The 21408-nt window shown below is 42.0% G+C and overlaps 2 protein-coding genes across 3 annotated transcripts; one reads left to right on the top strand and one right to left on the bottom strand.

Moving 5' to 3' along the window:
- Positions 1 to 250: 250 nt before the first annotated feature.
- GPN3 (GPN-loop GTPase 3) lies at positions 251 to 12485 on the bottom strand. The gene is made up of 8 exons (XM_061169599.1): positions 12364 to 12485; positions 9997 to 10105; positions 4770 to 4937; positions 2934 to 3058; positions 2228 to 2343; positions 1982 to 2078; positions 1311 to 1439; positions 251 to 863 (listed from the first exon to the last, which is right to left on the bottom strand). Exons 1-8 carry the CDS (start codon positions 12409 to 12411, stop codon positions 801 to 803), a joined length of 855 nt encoding a protein of 284 aa, XP_061025582.1. The 5' UTR covers positions 12412 to 12485; the 3' UTR covers positions 251 to 800.
- Positions 12486 to 13085: 600 nt separating this feature from the next.
- On the top strand, positions 13086 to 20349 carry FAM216A (family with sequence similarity 216 member A). Of its 2 annotated transcripts, none has more exons than XM_061170001.1 (7): positions 13086 to 13251; positions 14619 to 14653; positions 16470 to 16591; positions 17825 to 17954; positions 18036 to 18219; positions 18777 to 18859; positions 20001 to 20349. In XM_061170001.1, exons 1-7 carry the CDS (start codon positions 13160 to 13162, stop codon positions 20117 to 20119), a joined length of 765 nt encoding a protein of 254 aa, XP_061025984.1. In that variant the 5' UTR covers positions 13086 to 13159; the 3' UTR covers positions 20120 to 20349. The 2 variants fall into 2 exon arrangements, with proteins under 2 accessions (XP_061025984.1, XP_061025983.1); XM_061170000.1 differs by having other exon boundaries at positions 14619 to 14659.
- The last annotated feature ends 1059 nt before the right edge of the window (positions 20350 to 21408 follow it).

Genomic DNA, 21408 nt, shown 5'->3' with positions numbered 1-21408 from the left:
AAAAGAAAAAATTATCTTTTGCATTTTTGTGTGCATTTGTTATTCAAGTAAAGTAAACATTTTTAAGTGCTCAGAGACTACAAATCACACTTAAAACAAAAAAGTCACTGCCTACATTTGGACACTTGGGGAAATTTACACATTCAAAACTTTGAAAAAAAAAAACAAAAAACAAATTGCCCTGGCTGAATATTTCAAATTCTGACTGGAAAACAAAAGTGTAATGAAAAGTTAGTACTATTTTCCTGTTTCTTTTATTTATATACATATATATCTTAAAACACAGTTACTTTTCATTTTTAAATTACACAAATAATACATTTTCAATGTAGGAAAACTGGAAGATACAGGTAAGCAATGGTCTTATCTATATCCTTCCAGATTTTTTTTTCTTTGGACACATATATGTATATTTTGTTACAATAATTCCTGTCCCTCCAAAAAAACTTCAAAAATAACAAAAATCAAACAGTAAAACTAAAAGTAGACTGGTCTTAATTGTATCACAGGTGCTAATTTATATTATAAACACAAATCTATGTACATTCATTTCAATTTTGACTTTTAAAATCTAAATTATGCTGTTCCAATAATACTAAAAGATGCCACTTTAAACAGCAGCAGTTCCAGAATAACTAAGAACTTGATTCAGGCATGTTCCTGATTGCTGATAAAGAGTCAAGTATTATTTTTTTTCATTAAAATAAGTAGCTTCTAGTATTCCATCTTTCGAAGAGAAGAAGGTTCTGCCAGTTCAGCCACAAGCTCCTCACACATTCGGTTACTTTTTAACAAACTCTTCATTCATTCTGGTGTTCTTGAAAATATTCGTCAAACACGGAAGATGACTCATCTTCATGTTCCTGACACGAAGGAAACACGAGATAGAAAATACATCCCCTTCCCCTCAGACCTAGTATGTGCTTACATGTGTTTCAGGTAACGCTCTATAAGGAGCTAACGCCCAGCATCCGCTCCAGGTGTTGCTCACAGTAATCATTAATAATAACAAAAGGAATGACTGACAGAATGTTTCCAGACATGTGGTAAATTAAAGGGCTTATGTCTCATTTAGAAGTAAACTCTTCCTCGAGTTTACACTCACGCCGATTCTCAGCTAATGTGCTGTGACAGGGCCCCACTGACACACGTGAGGGCAGCCCGAGCCCAGTTGCATTTCACCTCCTCTTTCCGTGTATGCCCAAGCTCTGAGTACAAAGAGCTTAACTCCATGGGATTATGCAGGAGGCCAGTGAGTGCTGGTAAACGTTTTTACCAAAAGGCAATAAACACCCCAAACCAGAAATTACCTTCGGTTCTTTAAATTCCAAGTCTTCTCCATACTGAATGGCAAAATCAATATGCTGTAATACGATGTTCATGCTTTCTTCATCTGACTGATCGTAAGGCAAAAATCGAACCATGCTGTAGTCGTCAATCTACAAGTTGAGGATTTCAGAAAGGGTCATTCTTAAGTACAGAATACTTAATTTTCAAATTATATTTGAGTTTTATAACCATTTACACTTCCGGTTAAAACCATTTGTGTGTGTGTGTGTGTATGTGTGTGTGTATGTGTGTGTGTTGTGGGGAGGAGGGACAGAGACAGAACAGCAGCAAATCAATACTGATTTTTCTGGCCTCTGACCAACTAGAATACTTGCTAACTTGTTACTGAACCAGACACTGTTTCATAGGCATTAACCTGAACTCAACCACCACTGGTAATTCCAAAAGGCAAAGACAGTCTGAGCTCCCAAAACAGCTTGGAATAATAGACACGTCAGTTAACTTACTAGCTACTGCCAATAATTGCTTCTAAATTAAACTGCTGACCAGCCAGCCCACAGACTCCCACCCTCCTCCCTTGGCAAGGCAATAGGGTTGGACCATGTTTTCCAAAATGGTGGCCACTGAATGGATGCCAATACACACCTGACCAGGTCATTAAAAATAAAATCCAACAATTTCGAAAGCTTACCAGTCCACATATAGCATTAGTCAATTTTTTGAATTTTTTGCTTCTTAAGTCGCTTGTAGGGTCATCTAATAAAGAATACATGTCTGGATCTAGAAACCTTTAAAAGTGAGAAAGAAGACTGATGAATAAAAGGAAGAATAAATCAGGAAACTAGATTTATAGACTGACAGAACCTCACATCGAAATAAAGCTTAGAAGGTTCATCTCTGCAGCTGACATATGATGATATGGAAGAAGCGAACTCACTTCTCAATTTCCTTTTTAGCTTTCTTACTCAGCAGATCCATTTTCGTCATGACGTTAACTTGAGGAATTTCTAGAGAGATCATAGCACTCAGGGCTGACAAGATGCCAGAAATAAACTGAAGGAGGAAACAGAAAAGGTAAGATGAATCAACTGGTGCCAACAAAGTTCCCTGGTCTCCACATAAAAGAGAGGCTCCTGCTCCTCTCTAAACAAAACTGGCCTAAGTAAAAGAAAGGCTAAAGTAAAGTAAAAGAAAAGACAGTCCACTAATCAGATTGTTGACCCCGGGTTTCCAAGGGTGAGGATAAGGAGGGAAAACGTAGATTTAATCCATGGTGATCACAAATCTCAATTTAGGTGATATCTTTAATCTTTTCCATCAAATATTCCTTAGGGGCTACTAATGGGAAATAATGTTTGTTTCAGATAGTTCATAAACTAGACAAAACATCATCAGAAAAATAGACTTATATGAAGATACACATCTGCCTAATTTTTCTTGGTAAGTAGTTCCCCCAAATCTATACAGTATCACAATTTATCATTTGAGTTAAAAATACATTATTATAAGAATTTATATTAAGGGATATTAAATAATTCTGGAGTATAGTTTGTGAAACATCCAGAAATCACACAACAATTAAAGGAGATTGCCATCTGCTTGTACCCATGACTGAAAAATCGACAACAGATTTATCCTCGAACCTTGAACGACTCCACCATGAATTGAGAATCAACAAGAAAAACTCCACAGACTCGAAACTCCCACTGTTCTAGTTGCTGGACCAGCTGTTTCATCACGGGCAGGTGAGTGTACAATTCAATCTGACCTACATGAAGAACATTATGAGACTATTACAATCAGGATATATGTTAAATTACCAAATTACAGGAAAACAATTTCCTGTAAGACAGCCGAGGGAAAAAAAAAAAGGAAGTCAACCTCTGGTGGTAATATATTCAATTTTTAAGGGGTCTTACAGGCTCTTGAAGCAATCACAATACCATGAGAATCCCAAGGAAACTATGCAGTTTTTATGTAGAAAGTGAGGTTCTTCACACTTCCGTTTTTGCTGATCAAAAGTGAATGCTACAAAGGTGCGTTAGGTTTGGGAATCTTCATCAAGCTGTACACTTATGACCTCTGCACTTTTCTGTGGGTGTGTGTATGTTCAGTTAAAAACAAAGGGGAGGGACTTCCCTGGTGGCACAGTGGTTAAGAATCCGCCTGCCAATGCAGGGGACACGGGTTCGAGCCCTGGTCTGGGAAGATCCCACATGCCGCGGAGCAACTAAGCCTGTGCACCACAACTACTGAGCCTGCGCTCTAGAGCCCGCCAGCCACAACTACTGAGCCCACGTGCCACAACTACTGAAGCCCGCGCGCCTAGAGCCCACACTCCGCAATGAGAAGCCCGTGCACCGCAACAAAGAGTAGCCACCACTTGCCGCAACTAGAGAAAGCCCGCGCACAGCAACGAAGACCCAACGCAGCCAAAAATAAATAAATAAATTTATTTTTTTAAAAAAGGGGAAAAAAAGTGAGAGCCACAAACGATCAAAACTAGGTTAGGCTTAAGTCTTAAATTCACAGTTCGGCTTGAGAAGTCATGTGATCATCTGTCCCCTACCAGTCTCACCTCAGGACACTTCCCTTTGTTTACTGTGCTCCAGCCACAAGGGCCTTTTTGGTGCCTCAAACCCAGCTCATTCCTTCCTGCCTCAAGGCCTTCAGCATGCCGTGCCCTCTGCCTGCAGCACCGTCTCCCTCACCTCACCCTATGGTCTGGCTTACACGCTACTTGATGAGAAGCCTCCCCAACCTCCCCAACCTCCCCAACCTCCCTGCTGTGTGACGGTCTGTGCTACTCCTGTGGAGTGCCTGTCAGAAATATATTAAATAATCATTTGGGTGATTATTTTATTTGTTTATTTATTTATTTATGGCTGCATTGGGTCTTCCGTTGCTGTGCGCGGGCTTTCTCTAGTTGCGGCGAGCGGGGGCTACTCTTTGTTGTGGTGTGTGGGCTTCTCATTGCAGTGGCTTCTCTTGTTGCAGAGCACGGGCTATAGGTACGCAGGCTCAGTAGTTGTGGCACGTGGGCTCAGAAGTTGTGGCTCGCGGGTTCTAGAGCGCAGGCTCAGTAGTTGTGGCACATGGGCTTAGTTGCTCCGCGGCATGTGGGAGGGATCTTCCTGGACCAGGGATTGAACCCATGTCCCCTGCATTGGCAGGCGGATTCTTAACCACTGCGCCACCAGGGAAGTCCATTTGGGTGATTTTTGTTTATACTGCCTAGCACTCCCACTTGCCTGTGGGCTCCATGAGGGCAGAGACCATGGCTACCTTGCCTTCTAGGTATTTCCAGTGTACAAAATAAGCACTCAGTAAACTCAATGAATTAATATAACCCAATGAGTAAGCGAGTTGTACCTTACCGCAGCAGGGTTTAGAGCTACGAATGCTCACTCCACTTTCTCCACTGAGGACAGAACGAGCACGACTTCAAGGAAAATGATACATTTAAATAGCTGACTTACCTGGACAGTCAAAAAGGATGTAGTCATCCTCTACATGGCCGAGACAGTCCTCTAGCCAATCGAAATTATTGGCAAAGTATTCCATGCAAAATACCAATCCTCCATTGGGACCGAACTGCAGAGTATTGTCCTCCATCACGTCATCCACTTCAATCAATTCCCGGATGTCTGAAACCACAGAAAGGGCCCAGAATACAAGAGCATTATCCTCACTGGTGATAATTAACAATTATATAAAAACTCACATGCATGAAATTACTTCTGTACATGGTTATTCACTGTAGCAGCGTCCATGGTAACAAATTAAATACATTTTTGTATAGCCAGACAATGAAATCCTATCCAACCATAAAAAGGAGAAGCTCTTTGGGCTTCCCTGGTGGCGCAGTGGTTGAGAGTCTGCCTGCTAATGCAGGGTACACGGGTTCGAGCCCTGGTCTGGGAAGATCCCACATGCCACGGAGCAACTGGGCCCGTGAGCCACAGCTACTGAGCCTGCGCGTCTGGAGCCTGTGCTCCGCAACAAGAGAGGCCACGATAGTGAGGCCCATGCACTGCGATGAAGAGTGGCCCCCGCTCGCTGCAACTAGAGAAAGCCCTCGCACAGAAACGAAGACCCAACACAGCCAAAAATAAATAAATAAATTAATTAATTTAAAAAAAAAAGAAAACTTTAAGAAAAAAAAAAGGAGAAGCTCTTTAAGAACTGAGGTGATATAATCTTCCAGGTATACTGTTAACTGAAAAATGCAAGGTGCAGAACTCTGTGTTAGAATGCCATCATTTGTGTTTAAAAAAAATAAAGACAAAAAGACAAAAATTTACTATATACACAAATATACATATTTTATTTTACATGCATAGACTATGGAAAGATACCCCAGAAACTAGCAACACTGGCTGCCTCAAGGGAGGGTAGCTACCTGCCAGGACATGGAGCTGGCAGGAAGACGGTCTCCTGCATACTTAACTCTTCTGTACCTTTTGCAGTTTGAACAATGTGAATATACACCACCTTTTCTTAAGCAAGTAAAACAAAACCATACCAAGAAAACCAATTACCGTTTCTTAATTTCATCGCCCTAGGGAAGCTACTTAACCTCCCTGTGCCTCACTTTCCTTATGTATAAGAGTGGGGACAAGTCATATATCCTGGGGTAGAAGGATGAGGACTATATGAGATAATGTAGCTAAATCACCTATAGCAGGAGCTTAAACATTCTGGTATACTCATGGTTCTCTTCTATTACAAATTTTTTTTTTAATAAATTTATTTATTTTATTATTTTTAGCTGTGTTGGGTCTTCGTTTCTGTGCGAGGGCTTTCCCTAGTTGCGGCGAGCGGGGGCCACTCTTCATCGCAGTGCACGGGCCTCTCACTGTCGTGGCCTCTCTTGTTGCGGAGCACAGGCTCCAGACGCGCAGGCTCAGTAATTGTGGCTCACGGGCCCAGCTGCTCTGCAGCATGTGGGATCTTCCCAGACCAGGGCTCGAACCCGTGTCCTCTGCATTGGCAGGCAGATTCTCAACCACTGCGCCACCAGGGAAGCCCCTATTACAAATTTTTGGAAATCAGTACTCTTGTGTTCAAACCTACAATCTTGGTTCATTCACAGCCACATTTATATGGATAATATCTTCCTATGCACTTTCCCAGGGATAAACATCTGCTCAAAGTTAGGGCCTTCTAAAAGGATGACTCAAGGACACTAGTCAGTAAGGCACTTGGACCAGAAAGTGATGTGAACTTGGGGTGGGGGGATTTTTGTTGGCTGCCATGTGCCTCCCGAAGCAGAGAAGGCTGGTCTGTAAGACAGACAAAAAGAGACAGAAAGCCAGCCTAGATTCCTGTTAGTTTTTATGTTTTGGGTTCTAGTCTCTCATAAAGCCTTGCTTGCTCTTGGGTTTTGTGAGAAGTCCCCCAATTCCTTCTAAAAAATCCTCCTTTTACATAAGCTAGCTTGAGTGCTCTCTGTTGGAAGCAACCAAATGATCCCAAAGCAATGCAATGCTTTTTCTCAAGGAAGATGACTGTTTCATACCTCTTCCTCTCTTTTCAACCTGCCTCCCTCACCCTACCCACAACCACTTCTAGCCACCCTCAGCTGATGACCACACATCACATTCACAGAAACCAGAAGTCAACAAAAGAGAATTTCCCACATTCCCACCACCAATATTACATGGTGCCTTCCACCTTGGCTTCCTTCCGGCTACAATGGAAGAACCCCCCAACTCTTGGCAAAGGCAAAACCCTCCACCTGTTTGGGAGCCCCTCCCCTTTCTCACTCTCGCAGTCAACCTTGCAGTCATTGCCCCTCTCTGGTATCTTCAGTTTCTTTCTTTCTATTGGATCATTCTCTTCAGCACACAATTCTGTTCCAGTTACCATCTTCAACCTTAAAACCTCCCTTGACCCTCACACACCCCTCCAGTTACAGTCCCACTTCTCTGCTTCTTTCACAGCAAAACTTCCTCAGCAAGTCATCTCCGCTCAGCATCTACATGGCATCACCTCAGTTCACTCTTCAAACCACTCCAACCTGGCCTCCATCCCTACCATCCCACTGAAATCACCAAAGTCGCCAACATTTCCACATTCCCAAATCTCACAGCCACTCCTCTGTCCTCTTCTTGTACAACTTCCCAGCTGCATCTGACATAACCAGGCACCAGCTCTTTCGTGAAACAGTCTCTTCTCCTGGCTTTTTTTAAATAGATTTATTTATTTACTTATTTATTTTTGGCTGTGTTGGATCTTCGTTGCTGCGTGCGGGCTTTCTCTAGTTGTGGTGAGCGGGGGCTACTCTTCATTGCGGTGCGCAGGCTTCTCATTGCGGTGGCTTCTCTTGTTGCGGAGCACGGGCTCTAGAGCGCAGGCTCAGTAGTTGTGGCGCACGAGCTCAGTTGCTCCGCAGCATGTGGGATCTTCCTGGACCAGGGTTCGAACCCGTGTCCCCTGCACTGGCAGGCGGATTCTTAACCACTGCGCCACCAGGGAAGTCCCCTCCTGGCTTCTTTGACGCTACATTTTCCTGACTTTTCTACCTCACTGACCCCACCTCCTCTACCAGACCCCTGAAGATGAGACACCTTCAAGGCTCGGTCTTGGCTCCTTTTCTCTAATCATATTCCCTACCAATGTGATCTCATCCAGTTCTGTGGCTTTATGTTCTAACTATACGCTATTGACCCTCAAATTTACACCTCCAGGCCAGACCTCGTCCTGAATCCCAGAATACTACATCCGAATGCCTTTTTTTTTAAATTAATTAATTATTTACGTTTGGCTGCGTTGAGTCTTCGTTGCTGCCCACAGGCTTTCTCTAGTTGTGGAGAGCAGGGGCTACTCTTCATTGCGGTGCGTGGGCTTCTCATTGTGGAGGCTTCTCTTTGTTGCGGAGCACGGGCTCTAGGCTTGTGGGCTTCAGTAGTTGTGGCATGCGGGCTCAGTAGTTGTGGCTCACGGGCTCTAGAGCGCAGGCTCAGTAGTTGTGGCGCAGGGGCTTAGTTGTTCCGCGGTATGTGGGATCTTCCTGGACCAGGGCTCGAACCCGTGTCCCCTGCATTGGCAGGCGGATTCCCAACCACTGCGCCACCAGGGAAGTCCCCGAATGCCTTCTTGATATCACCTCTTAGATAGTTATCAGACATCTCAAACTTAGCAAGTGCAAAGAGAACTGCCTCAAACTTAAACCGATTTGTCTTCCTCCTCAGTAAACAATATAATGCACTCAACAGCTCAAGTCACAAACCTAAGAGTGACCCTTGATCTCTCCCTTTCCTACACCCTTCTAGTTCAATCTCCCACAAAATGCTGCTAATTCTACTTGCAAAATATATACCATATCTGTCTGCTCCTTTGTATCTCCACCATGATCACCCTAGTCCAAGCCACCTACAACTGTAATAACCTCACTGCTGGTCCCTGCTTCGACTCTTGACCCTCTAGAGTCCATTTTTCATCTGAGAGCCAGTTATTTTAAAAAACATAAATCAGGGACTACCCTGGTGGCACAGTGGTTAAGACTTCACGCTCCCAATGCAGGGGGCCCGGGTTTGATCCCTGGCCCGGGAACTAGATCCCACATGCATGCTGCAAGTGACAGTTCGCATGCGAAGTCCCTTATAAATTGAGTATCTGTGTCCCTCTAAAACTCATATGTTGAAAACCTAATGCCCAGGATGATGATATTAGTAGGTGGGGCTTTGAGGAGGTGAACGGGATTAGTGCTTTTATAAAAGAGGTCCCATAGAGCTCCCTCTCCCCCTTCCATCATGTGAGGACACAGTGAGAAGTCAGCCGTCTACAACTGGGAAGAGGGCCTTCGCCATAATCTGACCATGCTGGCAGCACCCTAATCTTGGACTTCCAGCCTCCAGAACTGCGAGAAATCCATTTCTGTTGTTTATAAGCCACCCAGTCTGGTATTTTGTTACAGCGGCCCAAACAGACTAAACAGGGTAAAAAACAGGAAAAAACCCGTACTTCTTATGTCCTACTAGCTCCTACCCATCTCTTTCCTTCACTCCTTATGCCCCAGCTCATCAGCATCTTTGCTTTTTCTGGAACACACCAAGCCCTTTCCCATCTCTCCCTTATATACTGACCTTGATGTTCTTCCATCTTGGAAAGCCTTTCGCCAACTTGGTGAGCACATTACCATCTTCAGGTCTAGGCCCAAATAGCTCCTTCTCACAGACGTCGTCCCTAAAGCAACCTCCCCCAGTTATTCCTTCTCATCAGCCTAAAGCAGTCCTTATCACAATCTGTAACATGTTTATCATTTTGCTTATCTCCCTTGCTAAAAGGTCCACAAAGGTAGGGATAGTATCTGTCTTGTCCTCTGCTATAACCCTGGTGCCTGGCATAAAGTAGGTGTTCAACAGACAATTGAATGAATAAACTAAAAGACTTAAAAGACAAAACAAAACATTTAGGTTGTTCACTTATAGTATGATCAGCAGTAAAACGGATTTACCAAACATGATCAAACATGAAAGAAACAAAAGGGAAGGGTGGTGAGGGAAGAGTCTACTCACTTTCAATTCTTACATCAGAGACTAAGAATGTCACCAAATGACATTCAGCCTCATGTTGTTCACCACGAAACTAGGCGACCAGACTGTATTAATTTTCAGCTTCTGTGATGAGCAGCCAGTGCTCACTGCCTCCCTACTCCCTTATTTTTCCTGAAGGCGGGGGAAGGCTCTGCTCAGGACTTACCAGCCATCACAGAGTAGTTGAAATGTTCTGCTGCAGGATCTAGGTTCACAACTTGGACAGACCGATTGAGGGCTTCACAGTGCTGGACGATGGTGGCACAATAGGTGCTCTGTAATGTCACAAGGCATGAGGGGTTAGAGCAACGAGCAGTGCAGTGCTTACCCTCTACACCTCCAGAAGGACTCTCCACACCCCTTGGGCAGTGTCTACTAAGGCCAAAACTATTCCTTCATTGACCAAGCAGCTGACTGAAAAGAGGGAAAAGGCATTGGGCTGGGAGTCAGGACACCTGACTGAGCTGCAGATCCAGACCTGGCTCGGACTCATGGGTAACTCTGGGGAGGGTGCTTTTCCATTCTGTCCCTCAATTTTCTCGTCTCTAACTGGAATGGCCTCCATGATCACCAAGGCTCCTTACTGCTCTAACATGCAACAAGTGGAATTTAAAGGGAAGATTTCTGATTACACAGTGCAGCACCTGACACAAGGTGTCTCCACTAGGATTGGTACCGTCCAAACAAAGCTTTAGGTGGGGTGGTCAAGGACGATGTCTCTGAGAAGGGAATATCTGAGCTGAGAGACAGCAGTGTGCTTGCCAAGCCAGGGGAGTAACATTCCAGGATGAGAGAATATCAGGCCAGTAAATAGCCTGGAAGTGCACTATCAGTTTACAACTTTTGGTTTAGAGAATTTCTTATCCCTCATGTACTACGTTAAAATCTCTAGGCTACTTGTCTGTCTCTCCCACCCTCTATTTAAAGGCAGGGATGTGGGAACTTCCCTGGCGGTCCAGTGGTTAGGATTTGGCGCCTTCATTGCCAGGGCCCAGGTTTGATCCCTGGTCAGGGAACTAAGATCCAGCAAATCACACAGCGAGGCCATAAAGTAAGTAAGTAAATAAATAAAGGCAGGGATGTGTCTTATTCAGTTGTATACGCCCAGGGACTAGAACAGTACCTGGTACATAATAAATGCTTGATAATTATTTCTAATTGACTCATATGTTTGAATAAACTCCACAAGTACACAGGATTTTTTGCGTGTGTGTTTTAGTCACTACACAATCCCCAGGGCCCAGAACAATGCTTGGCACAAAGAACATGCCCAGTGAGTATTTCTGGTAGTAGGCATCAAAAGTTTATAGAAGGATACTTATCTAACACAATCAGTCTGAAAATTAATCTAGAATATAGAAATAACCTCTATCATGCTTTTATCTTCCTCCTCAGTGACTTTACACACACTGTTCTCTCTGCCTAGGAGGTCCTGTCTATGCATCACACTGTATTTTAAGTAACTAACTAGTCACCTATAAGTATTCCCAAATAGACTACTGGCTTCGGGTAAGCAAGGGCCATATCATAGTCGCATGTGTATCTCCTGCACCCAGAATAGGCCAAGCATCAGAGCAACGTGTTTGTCAATTTAAAAACTGAAGCCACACAACACCTCCACAGACTCCAGTGTTTCCCACACTCCTGTTATTTGATCAATATCGTCACAATTTCTACCATATTTGAGTGCCCCTAATAGGATTCCCTTAATAGTTGTTTACAAGAAAAAACTGTATCTCTAACCAGAAAACCAGTTATACTTGCCATAACGTGAAGGTAACCATAAAATTATATACAACTTTAACAAAATTCTTTCAGTTCTAGCTAAATATAATTGCCTGTCAAAACCTCTGAGTCTAAGATCTGCTCTCCAAAAAGACTTGAGAATTAAAGAAGTGTTGAAGATATGCTAGCACCAAACTGATGATTTCACCTCAATGAAAACTGAAAAGGGAGCAACTTTCTCAATACACGATTCAATGTTCATTAATGTCAGGCCCATGTACCTCCTAAAGTCTCCTCAAATTCCAGAAGTCCACGTCTCAATCTCTGAGAAGCAGTGATTAACGAGACCCCACCTTAACCTCCTGGGTTAAAGACAGGGGACAGATTCTGGAGTTAGACAAAACTGGATTCAAATTCCAGCCATCACGTACTAGCTGTGTGACCCTGAGCAAAAACTTAACCTTTCTGGGTCTCATTTTCCTTACCGGCAAAATGGGAGTAACAGGACAACTCACAGGGCTGTTAAGGAAATAAGTTTTTTTTCCTTAACAGGAAAGGATCTGGGGCTTAAGTACGCAATACCTGGGGCAGTATCTGGGGCTTAAGTACGCAATAAATATTAGCAACTATCATCAATCTCCTTTCAAAACAACAACAAAAGGGACACTGAAGCCCAGGCTGCAGAAGCGAGCTGCCCAGGGTCTCAAGGTCCCCAATAAACACAACCGCCAGCCCCTCCCTCAGGACCTGAACCTCCCGGCCTCCCACAAACTTCGACATTTCTCTCCTTCTCCCGCCAAAGCCTCACCTTCCCGCTGCCTGCGGGGCCCATGACCAGCTGCGCATACCGAGGCATGGTTGCTCCCCCGGTTCCTGACACCTCCCGCCGCCGAGACCCAGAGCGCGACCACGACGCTCCCTTCAGCCTTCGCGCGACGCCCACTGAGTTCCCGGAACACCACTCCAAACCAATCGCAGTCCAAATTCCTTTTGCGTCTTCAGTTCTGCCACGCCTCTGACTACGGAGTGTCCCGAAGGCCAAATCCCATGTGAAACGCGTTTTGCGAAAAGCCCGGGGAGGGTTTGCGCGTGCGCAGAAGTAGTTGGCTGAAAAAGACGGTTGGGATTCTGGCGCGGTCTGGTTGCCTTGGTGATAACGGACAACCGTAACACTCTGCATCCCTCAGCCGCGTGCTTTGGTCCTTTATTTGCGTACTGATGTTTGACCTATATGGTGACCCTCGAGATTTACAAATTTGCAGAGGATCTGGATACTGAGGTGGAAGGCACCTTTCGTTTTAGAGGGAAGGTATACTTCCTTTCCGTGACGCACACCTTCCACAAAAAGATGCAAACGTACAAACGCTCAATCAACTAAAGGACTCCCGCCCCTCCCCCAACTTAACTCCAGGATCATGGATCTGCCCTCCCCGCTCTCCCGAAGCTGTTCGGGCAGTGTCCGGACTTCATCGGAGGGGGCTAGAATCCGGCGTCTGCCTCTTCACCCCCAGTATCGCCCGGCCTGACGCACGCGTGCTGACAGGGGAGGGGACGGGGGAAAGTTTCTCCCGCACATAGCTCGCGGTCAGGGCACCCGGGAGGAGATGCCCGGCCAGGGTCCAGTGTCCGAGTGGACGGAGTGCAGTTCTTCCACAGAGCCGCCCACAGTGGCCAGGGCCGAGGGTGGCGGCGGCGGGTGAGGCTGCGGGGCCCTGAGGGGTTTGGGAAGATGGCGATCAGCCCCAGGTCGTGATCCCCGGGTAGAGGAGGGGGTAGGAGCAGGCTGCTCCAGTAGACTGGTCCCCAATGTACTGAAGTGAGAGGAAGAGAGAACCTTTGTTGTGGCCGCGATGGGAAATATGGAAGCCGACTCAGTTTAGGGGAAGGGCTTCTGAGGGAAGCTTAGGAGGAGGGTTGGTGCAATGACTGACTAAACGCGGTGACTGCGACAGTCGCCTGGGTGCCTCTTCTGCCCCAGGGGGCGCTACGAAATCTGCTGGAAATTTTGCGGTCTGGTCAACGTACTTCTACAAAAAAGGGGTTGGCGGGGTGGGGTTGGGGGGTTGGGGGGCACCAAGGGAACAGAGGTTCAAAGAAGCGCTTCCAACTCAATAAATCATTTCCCTGTGTGTGACATTAGCCACCTTTATGTCAAATTGGGATTCATAATCTGTAATGAGACAGATGACTGAATCTTAGAGACACCTTGATTTTAACATTTTCTTCACTCAGTAGTTCCTTTTTCATAAATCCATTTCATTTTGAGCAGGTTTTTACTATTATTTCCTGGATGCTGAAGATAATTAGTTGCTGAAGTTACTGCTGGGGGCAGTACCTCCTCATCCCTTGCATGAGTTATTCCCTAAAAGTGAGAATTGCCCGGTGTTCCTCTCAAGCCCACCGTCATGGCTCCTTCTGCACCCATGGCCATCTTTTTTTAAAAAATAAATGTATTTGTGGATTGAGGACTTCTAAACATGGGATGGGGTTGTGTGTGTCTTTTCTGTTCGTCACAGCGCTTGGCAAAGTTCTGGATCCTAGTATCTCAGGGGATCAATGAATTCTTGGTCATTGAATAAATTGCAGGAAGAGGAAAGGGGGAGTGTTTGTCAATTTGAGAAAAGAAAAAATGAACTTGTACAAAATTAGAAACATTCCAGACCAACTTATCAGTTCCAGTTCACCTTAAATTACATACAATAAATTAGTTTATTAAAAATAAAGGAAGAAAATATCATGGATAGCACAGAAGCCCAAACAACTTTATTGAGCTCGGTGTAGGAATTAGATTAGGTGGCTATAAAAGTAAAGCCAAATCTGGCTTAAAGTAAATCCTTTACAGAATGGTAAAAATCTCAGATAACCCACTTTGAAGAAGCCTGGAGTCATTAGGATATAACCAGAATTACAGGAGAAGATTTGCAAGACATTATTATCTGATGGAAACATGAAAAGTAAAAAGCATCTGCAATACTGTCCTTTTTTCATTTAAAATACTTTCTTTAATGCTTATAAAGCTGTCAATTATTACATATTATTTACATCCCTTTTTTTTTTAAACAGATCAGCTGGATATTCTTATTACCAGAATTCCAAAGGTATTGGTGAGTAGAGCATATAAAGCAGATAATATGTATCAATAATATGGCTCAGAGAAGCCAGTTTTGCTATAACTACTCACACAATGGAATTTTAAAAAGTCTTCATTAGCATCCTTGGTAAACCTACTCTTTAAGATTTTCAAACAACAATCCAGCAGGTTCTTTGTCTCCTGTTAAGATATCTCACATCAAAAGAGTACTTCAAAATTGCAGTGAACCTGAAAAGAACTGTGTTTATAACTGATGTTGGTTGAAAAGGACAGAACACAACCTGGGGTTTATACACAGGTTGAAGGAAAAAATTCTAAATTGTTCAACTTCAAAGAACATAAAATATTTCTCAATGCTGCTATTTTCCTCTCACTTGAAATAAAGGATAGAGCTGCTAGAGGTAAGAGGTTAAGACAGGCCCCCAAGACCTCTCACTAATTTTTTGAGGGGAGCAATTTCAATTCAATGATATATAAACCTGAATTCACTTTGCTTTTCCTTGGAAAATTTATAGTCCTTACAGTTACCTAGGGAAAACACACACATATCTGCATGTATATACATATATATCACTATTTATTTTATATACATGTGGTTGTTTTAAAATGGAATTGCTGAATCATATGGCAATTCTGTTTGCTTTTTTTGAGGAACCGCCATACTATTTCCACAGCAGCTGCATCATTTTATTCAATATATTCCCACCAGCAGTGCGCAGGGGTCCAATTTCTCCACATCCCAGCTAACACCTGTTTTCTGTTTTTTTGATGATAGTCATCCTTATGAAGTGATATCTCATGGTGATTTTGATTTGCATTTCCCTAATCATTAGTGGTAGTGAGCATCTTTTCGTGTGTTTATTAGCCATTTGTATATCTTCTTTGGAGACATCCAAAGTCTATTCAAGTCCTTTGCCGATTTTCAATTGGGTTGTTTGTTGCGTTTAACTATTATTATTATTATTATTATTATTTTTAGAAGATGAAACCACCTTGATGGCAGTTTCTCTTTTTTTAAAAATTATTATTAATTAATGTATTTATTCATGGCTGCGTTGGCTCTTTGTTGCTGCGCGCGGGCTTTCTGCGGCGAGCAGGGGCTACTCTTTCCTGCCGTGCGTGGGCTTCTCACTACGATGGCTTCTCTTGTTGCAGAGCACGGGCTGTAGGCGCGCAGGTTCAGTAGTTGTGGCTCGCAGGTTCTAGAGCACAGGCTCAGTGGTTGTGGTGCATGGGCTTAGCTGCTCCGCGGCATGTGGAATCTTCCTGGACCAGGGATTGAACCTGTGTCCCCTGCATTGGCAGGCAGATTCTTAACCACTGCGCCACCAGGGAAGTCCCTAAAGCTCTTCATTTTAACACTGCCTCATTAAAGGGATAAAATGTGTGTTATTCTATCTTGAGTCTAATGTAGAATACAATTTTGAAACTATATACTGAAGGCAAATGAATGATAAAATATTTTTGAAAATCTTTAAAGCACAAATCCTGCTTGTATATTCCTGTTTAGTATGGTCTGACATACAATAAACTAAAGAAATAAGTTACTGTCAACATTTTGCATCTCAGCTGAGTTCAAAATAATTTTGTCCATATGTAATGATTATATATCGTTATATATAGTAAATATTTATAAATATCTTAGATTTTTGTGTGCTCTAAAACCAAATGGCATATCATAATGTCTCTTCAGATTTAACAGTCTGACTCATACTGGTATTCCAGGATAATCAATGACACATGTAAATAGATGGATCTTAATAATTAATTTGTTAAACTGATCTTTGCTCATGAAATTCACATAATAATGTCCTTGCCTACAGATAGACTCAAAGATGGACACAAAATGAATTCACACATAACCAAGCTGCAAGAGTTATGGAAAACGCCTCAAGTTCAAACAATTCACATCCCTAAGTCAATGACAGAGACATCCCTTCTAAAGGTATGCTAACCAAATACCAATACTTTATTCAAATACCAATAGTCTTTGTGTTCAGAGCTGAACTTTTTATTGAAGATAAGCTAGCTAGAGAGTAAGGCACTGTAGAAGACAAGTACACCCAGCACATTGTCTAGGAGTCCATAAATATCTGCTGGGTAAACTCATGAGTGAATGCAAGGATTTTATCATTATAGATTCCCTATCATAAGAGTTCTTTCAGGGTTTTATGATACTTTGGATCTAATGTGCCTTTCCTCAGGAAGCTCAGTGCCAAGCACAAAGATGCTTGAGGAAAGTTCCACTCTAGAGACAGAAACCCAACCTCATAAAGATTTTGCTCAAGGACTACAAAATTAAAAGCAAGCAAGTAAAGAAAATGGCAATAAACACTTCATAACTGTAGACCTGTATTACCCATTAAAGATCATAGCTGGCAGAAGTACCTTCTCTAGAGCAACGTAAATTAGGGTTACTAAAGATCTGTGCAAACTGGTAAGTTATTTCTGACCAACATTTAAAATTTTCTCTGGATTTATTATCTATTCAGTTCAGTAAATCTTGTGTTTGTATGTATATACACATGCATATATAGTGGAGTCTTGCATTTTAGGTGAGCGTTAACTTCTAAAATCAGCAAGTACAGTGAAAATCTTAGTCAAAATTACTTATATGACTGGGACTTCCCTGGTGGTCCAGTGATTAAGACGCCACACTTCCACTGCAGGGGGCACGGGTTTGATCCCAGGTCAGGGAACTAAGATCTCACATGCTGCTAGGCACGGCCAAAAAGAAAAAAAATTACTTATATGAGAGACCAACACACTACCCTCAGTCTGTCCAACACCGAGAGTTATTCTTCTGGTGCTAGAAAAGACTGTTTCTAAGACTAGAGTAATTGTGTTGCTTTTAGGTACCACTTTTGAGGTACCACCTCAAACATCATATTCAGAAGGCAAGATGCCTACACTCACTGAGAGGCACATGGGAACTAAGACTCATTGACAAGACAGCAGATTCACACTTTCCTTATTCTTCTAGGGCAGTGTTTCTCAAACCCAATGGGCATCTGAATCACTTGAGTGGAAATGGCAAACAGAGTCACTTGTACTATTTAAATGGCCATTTCTTTCTCTCTTAATTTTTTGGCCAAATGAACATTCTATCCTTTCAGATATGGAATATTGCCAACCTCTGTTCTACAATGCAGCCTATAAATCTTGTTTTGTCTTCTAGCATCCAGACCTCACCTTAGGCCAGAAGCGTTACCTGTGCAGCATTGCTAAGATCTATAACGCAAACTATCTGAGGACGTTAATGAAGAGGCAGTACATGCATGTGACCCAGCACAGCTCACAAAAGCCAGGCAGGTGCACCTCCAGGTAGTTTCTCACTAGGTCTCACAGGAAACAAGAGGGTGTTCTAACAGAGGTGATTTGTGTGACAGGTGTCCTCACTCATCACAGGAGCCACCTCAGTTCTCGTTACTCACAGAAGCAGCATTACCCCTGCACTACATGGCGACACCAGCTGGAGAGAAAGGACTCGGGGCCTTCTAACATTGCAGCTGCATCTGCACCTGAGATGATCATACAGCATTCCCTTTGGCGACCAGTGAGAAACAAAGAAGGGTTTGTTTCCTACTCTTTAAGAGAAAAATGTACCCCTCAATTTTATTTGAGCTAAATGACATTATATCTTGTGTTCCCTAATATGTTCACTTTGTTAAATTCAGAATAGGTTGGACAAAAAGCACAAAAGAATGCTATCTTATAGTCTCTTTACTGAGCTGACTGGGATATGCTACTGTTTTTAGAATTTTGTGGAATTGTAAAAATTTCGATCAGCTAAAGATACGGAAGACTGCCCTTTTAAATGATTCCCACTCAAATTTAAAATAATACATACACTTCCAAAAGGAGAAGCATATGGTGGCTTATGCGCAGGGGAATACTATAAACAAAAAAGGAAAAAGGAAAAAAGAGATTAAGATGCCTGATTATTCAACCTGCACTACAATCGTTAGCTTTGCATCTCAGGGTTAGTACGTCACGGGAGAATTCAGGGTCTGAAAGGGTCTCTTTGGTGACGCCGGCAGCTTAATAAAAAGAATTTGTATGGTCTTCCACATGCATTTGGCAGCTGTTCACTGTGCTGGTTCCAATTAAGATGCTTCTCTTTCTTACAGTTTAAAGACTGGATATGCATCTAAAACAAGATGTAAGTCACTGAAGATTTTTAGAAAACCAGGCAGACTGTTCATGCAATCAGGTAAATGTGGAATTCTTAATATATGCATTTTTAAAGATGTCATGCTAAAAAGTATTAAACCCAGTATAGTTCCATTTCTATTAAAGACATTAAAAAAATTTAGAATGTGACTTGCTTATATTGCTCCAAACAAAACTAAACATGAAATCGATTTCTGCTTTCATTTAAAAGAACACACTGCTCAGGGACTCCTGCATGCAGGATCTTATTTCCCCGATCAGGGATCGAACTCATGCCCCCTGCAGTGGAAGTGCGGAGTCTTAACCACTGGACCACCAGGGAAGTCCCCAGACAGCAATATTTTGTATAGAATCAAATAGTTAACAAAGGGCTATATCACCTATACCATTTTGTTTAATATTCAAACCAGTGGAAACAAACCAATTATTATTATCAAAATTTTACAGAGCAACTCAGACAAATCCACATTTGGGAAGGATCAGCATAAAGGATCCTTCTACCACAAGTACAGAATATCACAAAATGAAAAAGGCAAGAGAAAGACTGCTCAGAAATATTCCTCAGAATTGATAAAAGTGGAAAGGATTAAGTGGAAGTTAAATAATTTCCTAGTTACTACCACAGTGAGTAGGGAAGTGGGTAGGAAACAGGGAACTTAGGCCTTCTGAACCCATATCCCACTGCTGTATGACAGCACCACCCAGCTCTGCTATAAATACCATACCATGCCTATCCAAGAAATGAGGGAAATGGCAGGGGAGAAGGTAAGTCTGGTTCCAAAAAGAACAGCTGGAGGAAACCACAGATAGAGGAAAAGTCCCCATGGTCCCCCAAGAGAAAAGAAATGAGAAGGAACTTAAAGAAAATAGAGAATACTGAAGCTATAACTTCCTCCAGTCAAAAGATTTTGCAAAACAATGGGAAAATAGGACTTAGTAACAGAGAATTTGCTATACAATAACTTGGCTAGAATACAGTACTGGGCGTCTTATTTTTTAAAATAAGAGATTTAGGGGGAGGGGGAGATAATTAAATTTTGAAAATTGCAATTTGTTTTTGTCAAAGGCTTATTAATAAAGTAGGTCATTTTGAAGGTTGTTCTTGTATACAAATCTCAATTTTCAGGATGAAATACTTTATTTCCAAAACAGACATCATAAACTCTTATTTTTTCCTTCAGTTTCTACAAATGATTCTGAATCATACATGAATGAAGAAAAAAAGGAAGACGATTTGCTAAATAAGTGTATGCAATCAATGTCAATTGAAGAACAGGGAGAACATCTGATGCTAACTTGACAATCTTGTCTTGAGTATTGGTGATGTGCCAAAGGTGGGGGGAAGGGATTGTGAATTGTGTCCTCTCTCTACATTTAGGATAGTATTGTTATTCACCACTAAGTCATTAAGTAATTTTAGTTTGTTCAGAAACTTTTACTACCATGTAAATGGTTTGATGTAGTTCCATGTATCAATGATATTTGTGTAATAAAATTTGTGTGAAATATATGCGTGTAATCCTAGCTAGGTACAATTAAAATTTTTGTCACCTAAAACTGAATTATTCTTCTTTAAATCTGACAAATACATTGTATAATTCTTTTTCTGTTTACAATAAGTCCTAAAATAGCAACATTAGAATATCCTGGAAATATTTTCCAGATCAGGCTGAGGAAAACTCTGAATATCCTGATATAGAATAGCATTTGATAGAGGTAACATCCTGGCTTGCTCAATAAATATTATCTGCTTGAACACAACTTAAAAATGGAAATATCAATTTGCCCTATTTTATGAAAACTGCCAAACACTTGGACTCTCAAACTAGATTTAAGTTGGGAATAGTTGTATTAATGAAAGGATTGTTCACATTACATTTTTGCTCTAGTGTGCTTGCCTTCTAAATCTTTTAGAACATTAGTGTTTTAAAATTTTATTTTTTAAAATTTTAGCTTTCTTTTGAGGTATAGTTGATGTACAATATTATATAAGTTGCAGGTGTACAACATAGTGATTCACAATTTTTAAAGGTTATACTCCATTTATAGTTATTGTAAAATATTGGCTATATTCTTTGTGATATATAATATATCCTTGTAGCTTATTTATTTATACATAATAGTTTGTACCTCTTGATCCTCTACCCCATCTTGCCTCTCCCCACTTCCCTCTCCCCACTGGTAACCACTAGTTTGTTCTCTACATCTGTGTTTCCTTTGCGTTATATTCACTAGTTTATTTTTTAGATTCCACACATAAGTGGTATCATACAGTAATTTGTCTTGCTCTATCTGACTTATTTCACTTAGCATAATACCCTCCAAGTCCATCCATATTGTTGCAAATGGCAAAATTTCACTTTTTTATGGCTAATATTACACTGTGTATGTACGTATGTATGTATGTGTGTATATACACACACACACATACACACCACATCTTCTTTATCCACTCTTCTGTTGATGGACCCTTAGGTTGTTTTCATATCTTGGCAATTGTAAATAATGTTGCTATGAACACTGGAGTGCATGTATCTTTTCAAATTAAACAGTAGTGTTCAAAAAAAATTTTTTTGTTGTTAAAACGTA

This window comes from Eubalaena glacialis, chromosome 15 (assembly GCF_028564815.1).
Source record: "Eubalaena glacialis isolate mEubGla1 chromosome 15, mEubGla1.1.hap2.+ XY, whole genome shotgun sequence".
Taxonomy (NCBI): domain Eukaryota; kingdom Metazoa; phylum Chordata; class Mammalia; order Artiodactyla; family Balaenidae; genus Eubalaena; species Eubalaena glacialis.
The sequence above is the reverse complement of the archived record's forward strand: the minus strand, read 5'-3'. Positions and strand labels throughout refer to the sequence as shown.

Bases quoted from the DNA above. Each gene is read 5' to 3' on its own strand.
- GPN3 (XM_061169599.1), bottom strand. From the start codon at position 12,411: ATGCCTCGGTATGCGCAGCTGGTCATGGGCCCCGCAGGCAGCGGGAAG. The intron at 3,059-4,769 runs GTAAGTCAGCTA...TTCTTCATGTAG, and splicing joins CATCCTTTTTGACTGTCCAG to GTCAGATTGAATTGTACACT. The intron at 1,440-1,981 runs GTAAGCTTTCGA...CTCAACTTGTAG, and splicing joins CTAATGCTATATGTGGACTG to ATTGACGACTACAGCATGGT.
- FAM216A (XM_061170000.1), top strand. From the start codon at position 13,160: ATGCCCGGCCAGGGTCCAGTGTCCGAGTGGACGGAGTGCAGTTCTTCC. The intron at 14,660-16,469 runs GTGAGTAGAGCA...CCTTGCCTACAG, and splicing joins CCAGAATTCCAAAGGTATTG to ATAGACTCAAAGATGGACAC. The intron at 18,220-18,776 runs GTTTGTTTCCTA...TCTTTCTTACAG, and splicing joins CCAGTGAGAAACAAAGAAGG to TTTAAAGACTGGATATGCAT.